The 10,130-nt window shown below is 35.3% G+C and overlaps 1 protein-coding gene and 1 long non-coding RNA gene across 2 annotated transcripts in view; one reads left to right on the top strand and one right to left on the bottom strand.

The window, feature by feature from the left end:
• Positions 1–6,875, bottom strand: part of LOC125843921 (uncharacterized) — a 105,150-nt gene extending 98,275 nt beyond the window's left edge. The window contains exon 1 of the long non-coding RNA XR_007444070.1: positions 6,643–6,875. This is a non-coding gene — a long non-coding RNA (uncharacterized LOC125843921). The remainder of the gene's footprint in view (positions 1–6,642) is intronic.
• LOC125843862 (uncharacterized) overlaps positions 1–9,133 on the top strand; it is a 573,332-nt gene extending 564,199 nt beyond the window's left edge. Inside the window, exons 13-16 of the mRNA XM_049523084.1 lie at positions 5,780–5,962; positions 6,863–7,173; positions 7,921–8,845; positions 9,012–9,133. Coding sequence (XP_049379041.1) covers positions 5,780–5,962; positions 6,863–7,173; positions 7,921–8,745 — 1,319 coding nt within the window. The 3' untranslated portion in view covers positions 8,746–8,845; positions 9,012–9,133. The remainder of the gene's footprint in view (positions 1–5,779; positions 5,963–6,862; positions 7,174–7,920; positions 8,846–9,011) is intronic.
• The last annotated feature ends 997 nt before the right edge of the window (positions 9,134–10,130 follow it).

Below are 10,130 nucleotides of genomic sequence, written 5' to 3'. Positions count from 1 at the left end.
ATGAAACGGTATTATTTCCATTCAAATTTGGATGCTTCTGTGAAGACTACCTACCAAAATGAGTCAAGCAAAATATTATATATTTCTTAAATAATTTTTCATATTTTCTAAAAATAGAATAATTATATAGTTCTATCTGTAAGAAGGCATAGTTCCTATTAGTTTTATTGCTCAATGACATTGTTAGGTAGATAATATGTTGATTGGTTCTTCAAGAGTTCGGTCTTATCAGTAAGAAGGCATAGTTCTATCAATTAAAAGCATATAAAAGAATGATGGTAGATTATATATGTTTCTATCAGTAAGAAGGCATAGTCCTGTTCAATTAGAGAGAACACATAAAAATCCTCATAAACTATTCAAGTTTTGCAACTTACATATAGATTGTTGCTATTAGCCTTAACAATATGAAATACTTACTAATACTTGACTTTCTCACATTTTCCACAATCAATCTTCTTATTTATGTAGGATTGAATCTGAGAATATTCAGCAGATCGTCGACCACATCTCTTCCAAATTATGCAATAGTGCTTATTCTTTATCTTCTTTGAAAGATGTTGTGGGAATACATGCTCATTTAGAGAAACTAAAATCCCGACTTGAAATAGAAAAAGATGATGTTCGGATCGTAGGGATCTGGGGAACAGGTGGAATTGGTAAAACGACAATAGCAAAAGCCATCTTTCATACGCTATCTTATCAATTTAAAGCTGCTTGTTTTCTCGAGGATGTTAAAGAAAATGCCAAAAAGAATCAAGTGCATTATTTACAAAATACTCTACTCTCCAAACTGTTAGGAGAAACAGATGATTACGTCAATAATAAGAACGATGGGAAGCACATGATTCCGAGTAGACTTTCTTCTATGAAGGTGCTTATTGTGCTTGATGACATTGATGAAAGAGATCATTTGGAGTATTTAGCTGGTGATGTTGGTTGGTTTGGTAGTGGCAGCAGAGTTGTTGTAACAACTAGAAATAGAGCTTTGATAGAGAAAGATGCTGCTGCAATATATGCAGTGCCTATACTACCTAATCTTGAAGCTTTGCAACTGTTCAATCAGTATGCTTTAAAAAAAGAAGTTCCAGATGAGCGTTTTAAGAACTTCTCGTTGGAGGTAGTACATCATGCTAAAGGTCTTCCTTTAGTCCTCAAGGTGTGGGGTTCTTTGTTGCATGGGAAAGACCTAACTCAGTGGAGAAGAACTGTAGACAAATTAAAGGAAAACTATAGTTCAGAAATTGTTGAAAAACTCAACATAAGTTATGATGGGTTGGATCCCATAGAACAACAGATATTTCTAGATATAGCTTGTTTTTTCCGAGGAGATGAAAAAAAGAAAGTCATGCAAATCCTTAAGAGCTGTGATTTTGGAGCTGAGTATGGATTGGATGTCCTAATTGAAAAATCTCTCGTGTTCTTAACTGAAGATGATACAATTGAAATGCATGACTTAATACAAGATATGGGTAAATATATAGTGAAAATTCAGAAGGATGCGGGCAAATGTAGCAGAACATGGGACTATGAAGATTTTAAAGAAATGATGGTCAGCAATAAAGTAAGTAGGCTAAACAATACAATAATATTCAATTTCTAGTTTTCATATTCCAAAGACATATAGGGTCAATTCCATTATTTGTTCTTCTTACTTCATATTTCCGCACTTAAGTCACATCAGTTTTTTACTTTAGTAGTAGAAGCAAGTAACATTAACTGTCTAACACCGCCTAGTTCGCAAGTAGCTTCTTTAATTACCACTGCCTAATTTGTTTTTTCTTATGTTACTAAGCCATGATTTAGGGTGTGTTTGGGTATGAAGGAAAATGTTTTCCTGGAAAACAATAGATTTTTGACTTATTTTCTCATGTTTGGTTGGTATTTTCGGAAAAGATTTTTTAGTGTTTGATTTATTAATGAAAATTATTTTGGAGAAAATATCTTTTATTTTTACTAGAGAGTAGAAAATAATTTTTGAATTAAATTGAAAATATCTTTTAAAAATGAACTTGATTTTTTTTTTTGGGGAAGGTTGGGGCGGGGTGAGATGGGCTAAAAATAAAATAAAATTTGAAATTAAAAAATATTTTTTAAAAACAAACTTAAATTTTTTTTGGAGGGGGGTTGGGGGCTGATTGGGGGGGGGTCGCAGGGGGGGGTGGGGGTGGGGGTGAAAAAATAAAAATTGGAAATATTTTTTAAAAACAAACTTTAATTTTTTGGGGGGTGAGGGGCTGGCCCAGGGGTGTAGGGGGTGGGGTGGGATGAAAATAAAATTTGAAATTGAAAATATTTTTTAAAAACAAACTTTAATTTTTTTTTTTGGGGGGTAGGGGGCTGGCGGGAGGGGTGGATGTGGGTTGGCGGGAGGGGGGGTTGGGGTAAAAAGATATAAAAATTGAAGTTCAAAAATATTTTTTAAAAATAAGCTTTATATTTATTTTTTCAACAAAATAAATTGTAACTTGACGTTGGAGGAAAGTTTTGGAAAATGTTTTCCTTAAGTTTTGAAGGGAAGTCATTTTCCTTGAATTTGAGGAAATGAGTTCATTAGGAAAAAATTTTCCAAAATATTTTACCCAATCAAACATGAGAAAGTTGGAAAACATTTTCCGGAAAATGTTTTCCTCCATACCAAACACACCCTTAGTCTAGTAGCCACTTACTCTGTTTAAGTCAACTTCTTTTTTTGAAATAACTTAAATTTTGTTTGAGATTTTATATATACTAACTCAATCAGGAATTCACTTTACTGTTGAAATTACAAGTTATTGACACTACTACTTTACTATTTTATTCTGTCACTGCATGAATCAGACTTGACTCTAAAGCACTTGTCAGAAAATGTGTAACTCCATAGAAAATAGAACTGTTGAACTAATTACACAAAGTATACTTATCTTAAGGAACATATTTCATTTAAAAAACCTAACAAATATTGTACGCTAATTTGGCACTGCGAGGATTGAGGAAGTAATCATATTGGCAATTGAATTTTATGCGACATTTGAAGTTATACTTTTGTAAAGAAATGATCTTTTTTACCAGGGAACCGAGGCAATGGAAGCAATTTGGATTCATTATGATGGGAAAGTATGCTTTAGCAAAAAGGCCATGAAAAATATGGAAATACTTAGGATATTATACATATGGTCCCAAGATTGCTCCCCTTGCGATGATGGCTCCATTGAGTACCTGCCCAACAGCTTGCGTTGGTTTGTCTGGAATCACTTTCCTTGCGAGTCATTGCCAGAAAATTTTGAACCCGAAAGGCTTGTTCATCTTCAACTCCGCTTCAGTTCACTGCGTTATTTATGCACCGGAATAAAGGTACAATCATTAAATTCTTGTTTATTTTTATCTTCTCTCTAACTATCTTTGTCCTTCAGTGATGCACAAATACTATTTCTTTCAGCCTGTTTTATTTGATATACTTTATATTTTGGCTTGTTTTGAAATTATGATGCGTGTCTTTAAATGAAAAGAAGTTGTTAAATCGATAAACTCAAATTAATATATTTTATATAACTAGTTTTGACGCACGTGAAAATCAAACCATATACCACACTATTTTTAAAAATAATATGAATATTGCTAAATAAAAAATTAGTCACTCTTAGAATCTCTTAGTTACACCTCTTAAATAAAATTTTTACTCCCTTCCTCATAGTGCATTGCTTTGTTATTATTGTTTTGTAGGTGTTCTTACTTTTAATATAATAAAATATAAATTAATATTGATATCAAATATAGAAGATACACTAAATTGGATGTTTTAGCTGGAGTATTAGATTAATTTAACATTCATGTTATGGAGTGTTCTAATTTCATTGAACTTTGAGATTGCCAACGCTTGTAAATCAAACTTGAGGTTTTAAGAAGAGAAGAATAGAAAACATAAAAAGTCGTCGTTTAAAAATGTGAGGAAACCCGTCCATTTATAGTTAAAAATGTGTGGTATTAGTATGTGCATATTGTTTCTTATCATAAAAATATAGAAGTGATGAAGCCCCTTTTTTTTTACGGCCAACAAAGGCAGTGTATGAAAAACTGCTCGTGGTGCCTTATCAAAAAGAAGCCACAACCCTTTAGAAAGGTCAAAACTTATCGGAAAAGTCATAAATCTTTGGAAAAGTCGCAACCCTTTAGAAAAGTCACAACTCTTCGGAAAAGTCGCAATCCTTCAGAGAAGTCACAACTCTTCGGAAAAGTTGCAACCCTATAGAAAAGTCACAACCCTTCAAAGAGGTCACAACTCAGGAAAGTTACTCTTCGAAAATGTCACAACCCTTCAATGTGAAAAGTTGTCTGACTTTAATATAATACAATTTAATATAATGTAATATAATATAACTCATCGAAAAGTCACAACCTTTCGAAAAAGTCACTACCCATCAATGTGAAATGGTGTATGCATTTAATATAATAGTGATATAAATATAATATTAAATATAGAATATATAATAAATTGGGTGTTTTAAGTTGGGGGTATTACAGTGATTTAACATTAAGTTAGGGAGTTCATACTTTTAGGGGTCGTTTGGTTTGAAAATGAGTTATGATGGGATAAGTTATGTTGGGATAAGTTATGTTGGGATTAGTTATGATGGGATAAGTTGTGTTGGGATTATTTTTTGTTGAGTGTTTGGTTTGTTGTATTCAAAATAATAAATTTTAAGAACAATTTATTTGTTTACAAAAATGCCCTTCATTAATGTAAAAAGTGATATAACAAAAGGGTTGAAAGAGACATTTTTGTCATTTACCTATTTTATCCCGGGATTACTATACCACCCAAGGAGAGGGATAACTTATCCCGGTACTAATTATTAATCCCGGGATAAGTTATCCCGCACTTGCCAACCAAGCAACAAAATAAGCGGTACTATAATTTAATCCCGGGACTATTTGGTATTATCCCTCACACCAAACGACCCCTTAAGGTAGTATAGATATAGATATAGATAGATAGATTTTGGGTTATTCTCATATCTATTACTGGAAGATCTTTATGTCGTTTTTCTCCCAAATCTTCCTATCATATATTAACTTATAAGAAGCTAAGTGGTTCAAACATTTCCCTAGCAAGATATGAATCTCATCCTAAGATTGCATGTAGTGGGACGGACATGAAGGGTAACTTATGTACAACTATTTTATAGAAAAATACAATGTTGAAATAAATAGTCATTGCATCTAAAGAGAGAATAAAAAGAAAATACTGTTGGAACTCTACTACCTTGGCTATTTTTTTCTTAATTTGGATAAACGTACTGAAACCTCAGCCAATTTTTTTTACAGATTCTTTTACCTGTCTGTTCTTGTTTTCCTTTCTCATCCTTCTTCTGTTCTGAATAGCAGCATTTTCCGTATCTACGGACGCTAGATCTCAGCCGCTCTAGAGACCTGACGCAAACACCAGATTTCACTGAGATGTCAAATTTGGAGTATTTGGATTTGGGCAATTGTATTAATCTTGAAGAGGTTCACCATTCCCTGGGATGTCGCACAAAACTCAAGAGGTTGAATTTGATATATTGTAGACGCCTTAAGAGGTTTCCATGTGTTAATGTGGAATCTCTTGAATATCTGGATCTAAAGTTCTGCTCCTGTTTAGAGAAATTTCCAGAAATCTGCGGAAGAATGAGGCCAAACTTAAAGATTAAGATGTGTGATTCTGAGATAAGGGAACTGCCATCATATATTGTTCAGTGCCTAACTCTGAGACATTTGGATAATCTTGTAGCTCTTCCTAGCAGCATTGGCATGTTGAAAGGTTTGGTTATTCTTGATGTGTCGAATTGCTATAAACTTGAAAGCTTGCCGGATGATCTAGGAGATTTAGTAAACTTGGAGAAGGTTGATGCATCAGGGACTCTAATTTCACGACCTCCGTCTTCCATCTTCCGCTTGAACAAGCTTACATTCATGAGTTTTGCGAAACAAAGATATAACATAAGTCTCGAAGATGGAGTGCACTTTGTCTTCCCTCGAGTGAATATAGGGTTGCGCTCATTGGAAGTTCTGGATCTCAGTTACTGCAATTTAATAGACGGAGGACTTTCGGAAGACATTGGATCCTTGTCCTCTTTGAAAAAGTTGAATTTCACTGGAAATAATTTTGAGCATCTGCCTGGAAGCATAGCCCGACTTGGTGCTCTTCGATCCTTGGACTTAAAAGAGTGCAAGATGCTTAAAGAGTTGCCAGACTTCATGGGGATGCCAAACTTGATGACGTTGAATCTCAGTATAATGAACATCGAGCATTTGCCTCAAAGCATAGAACAACTTGGTGCTCTTCGATCCTTGGACTTGTCATATTGTGAGAGGCTTAAAGAGTTGCCAAGCTTCATGGGAATGCAAAACTTGGAGACTTTGAATTTGTCAAATTGTATAAATCTTGAAGAGGTTCATTGTTCCCTGGGACTTCTCAAAAAGCTCTGTACATTAAAAATGACTAATTGTAAACAGCTTAAGAGGTTTCCAGCTCTGTGCATTGATTCTCTTGTCTATCTGTGTCTACGGGATTGCTCTAGTTTAGAAAAAATTCCTGAAATCCTCGGAAACATGAAAGCTGAGTTAGAGATTCACATGCTCGACAGTGTAATAAGGGCTCTAGGTTTTAAAGGTTTTGAAAACCTTGCAACACTTCCGAGCAGCCTTTGTAAGTTGAAAAGTTTGGTCAGCCTAAATGTGTCGGATTGCTCTAAGCTTAAAAACTTTCCAGAAGAGATAGGGGATTTGGAAAACTTGGAGAATCTTGATGCTAGAGGTACTCTAATTTTACAACCTCCATCTTCCATTGTCCAGTTGAACAAGCTTAAATTTTTGAGTTTTGCAAAACAAAATTCAGGAAGAGGTCTCGTAGATGGAGTGTACTTTGTGTTCCCTCAAGTGAATAAAGGGTTACGTTCATTGGAACATCTGGATCTCAGTTACTGCAATCTAATAGATGGAGGACTTCCAGAAGACATTGGATGCCTACACTCGTTGAAAGAGTTGTATCTCTGTGGAAATAATTTTGAGCATTTGCCTCAAAGCGTAGCACAACTTGATACTCTTCGATTCTTGGACTTGTCAGATTGCAAGAGGCTCAAAGAATTGCCAGGTTTCACGGGGATCCCAAACTTGGAGACTTTGGATCTGTCAAATTGTATGAATCTTGAAGAGGTTCATCTTTCCCTGGGATTTCTCAGAAAGCTCTGTTCATTAAAATTGACTAATTGTGAACGACTCAAGAGCTTTCCAGTTTTGTGCATCGATTCCCTTGAATATCTGAATCTAGTGGGGTGCTCTAGTTTAGAAAATTTTCCAGAAATCCTCGGAAGCATGAATTTGAAGTTAAAAAGTGGAATAAGGTGCCTAGATTTGAGAGGTTTGGAGAACCTTGTAACACTTCCGAGCACTATTTGTAAGTTGAAAAATTTGGTGGAGCTAAATGTGTCAGCATGCTCAAAACTTGAAAGCTTGCCAAAAGAGATGGGGGATTTAGAAAACTTGGAGTGGCTTGATGCCAAAGATACTCTAATTTCACAACCTCCGCGCTCCATTGTCCATTTGAACAAGCTTCATTTCTTGCGGTTCGCAAAACAAAAATCAGAAGTAGGCCTCGAAGATGGAGTGTGCTTTGTTTTCCCTTCGGTGTCTGACGGATTACGCTTGTTGGAGATTATGAATCTTAGTTACTGCAATCTAATAGATGGAGGGCTTCCGGAAGACATTGGATTCTTATCCTCTTTGAACGAGTTATGTCTATGTGGTAATAATTTTGAGCATTTGCCTCAAAGCATAGCCCAACTTGGTGCTCTTCGATCCTTGGACCTGTCATATTGCAAGAGGCTTAAAGAGTTGCCAGGTTTCGGGGGGATGCAAAACTTGGAGACTTTGAATCTGTCAAATTGTATGAATCTTAAAGAGGTTCATCATTCCCTGGGATGTCTCAAAAAGCTCTGCACATTAAAATTGACTAATTGTAAACGGCTCAAGAGGTTTCCAGTTCTGTGCATCGATTCCCTTGAATATCTGAATCTAGATGGGTGCTCTAGTTTAGAAAATTTTCCAGAAATTCTCGGAAGCATGAAAGTGAAGTCGGATATTCACATGTTAGACAGTGTGATGAGGGATCTAAATTCCATGTATATTTCACTTCCGTGTTCCTTGTCTCAGGATATTGTTTCCTTGCCGAATGCCATCTCTGCTTCAGATCCCTTGTCACAAAGAGTGTTTACCATTGTGCATGGTGGGAATAAGATCCCAAGTTGGTTCCACCATCAGGGAATGGATGAAAGTGTATTGATCAATTTGCCTGAAAATTGGTATGTAAGTGATAACTTCTTGGGATTTGCTGTATGTTACTCTGGCAACCTAATTGACATCACAGTTGACTTGATTCCCTTGTGTGATGATGGGATGACCCAGAAACTAGAATTATCCACCCTTCCAAATTATGATTCAGAATCATCCAACGGTTTAGAATGTGGTACTGAAGCTACTATTCATTTTTTCTTGGTACCTCTTGCTGGCTTATGGGAAACATCTAAGGCAAATGGAAAAACACCAAATGACTATGGACTTATTACGTTATCGTTCTCCGGAGAAATGAAGGAGTTTGGATTTCGTTTGTTGTATAAAGATGAACCAACAGAACATTGCATTGGGACAAAGAGGAACAGATATGACAGTAGTGAACACCATGATGAAGCCAGCTGCTCCTCTTCTAAGAAACAAAGGTCACATTTCTAATATTCATTGGAGCTGTCTTTGAGAATCTGCAGCAACAACCAGTCTCTCCAGAAACTTTGCAGCTCTTTCCCCGAAGTCCAGAATTTTGGCTAAAATATAGGTAATATACCTCATGATCAATTATTTTCCTAGTTGGTAGTGAAATTCTGTTCAACTCTCTTTTATGTAATTCTCTCCGATTAGCTACAAAGTCTTCTTCCAATTCTGTTAATAATTTTTTTCGTTTCTTTCCTTTTTGTTTTCTTTATTCTTTCGCGTATTGACAGGAACTCATCCATGGTGATGTACATATTAACAGTGATTTTTGTCGATTGATTCCCCATCTTGTGTTAAGCCATGATTAACCATGGTGAGTTAAAGGATGTAAGCAAGTTTGTTTTTTCGATACTCAAATCAGATCCTGGAATCATTCAATCTCCACTAAGTTCTTGCCTTAAAAGTGCTCACAGGTGAAGATTTTTTTTTCCCGATAGGTACTCGCAAATCAAGAATTTGAACATGAAATTTAGCAAACATTTTAAGGGTCATTTGGTAGGGGGATGGGATAGACAAAGATATCTCATGGATTAGGATATCCCAAGGGATTAGTTAACCCCCCATTTATATGCGATAACTTATTCCATCATTTTAGTACAAATAGTGGATAAATATCCCGGGACTAACTAATACCCTTAACCAAACATAGAATAAAATAATCCTGCATTTTATCCTGGTATTTTAATCTCTTATCCCTCATACCAAACAACCCTAAGGGGTCGTTTGGTTGAGAACAAGTTATCCTGATTTTAATTATCCTGGGATAAGTTATTCCACTATATATATGGGATGAGTTATCCCATCAATATAGTATAAATGGTGGGATAAATAATTCAAAGACTACTTGATACCTCCAACCAAACACAGTATAAAGTTGTCCTGCATTTTATATCTAGAATCATATACCTTATACCTCACACCAAACGTCTCCTTAGAGTATTGGAAACAAATTTCTCTTAAGTTCTATATTATACTCAAATTTGTTTTTTCGACTTGTTCACTTGTGGTTCTTTTTACGATTTGATTGGCTCTAAAGTGATTTGCTGAATTCAAGCATTTTTGGTTTCTTTAATTAGTTCACGGACCTTTTTCAGTGAGAATGAAGGACTAGGATTTCTCCTTAGAATCAATTATCATATTCATTTTGAAGTATCATTTTTTTAGCAGATGAATACTTCAATTGCTATTTCCATTGTTCAAATTGGGCAATCCGCAATCGGAGTCTTTGATAAGGATGTATATCTAAACCTCTTTGGCTTTGCTATGTGATGTTTGAGCATCAATCCCCTACATTTGGCAATAAAGGGATAGTTCTCAACTTAATCTGTAAATGCTTATATAGCAACATT

This window comes from Solanum stenotomum, chromosome 11 (assembly GCF_019186545.1).
Source record: "Solanum stenotomum isolate F172 chromosome 11, ASM1918654v1, whole genome shotgun sequence".
Classification (NCBI taxonomy): domain Eukaryota; kingdom Viridiplantae; phylum Streptophyta; class Magnoliopsida; order Solanales; family Solanaceae; genus Solanum; species Solanum stenotomum.
Note: the sequence above shows the minus strand (reverse complement) of the source record. Positions and strands in the feature narration are given on the sequence as shown.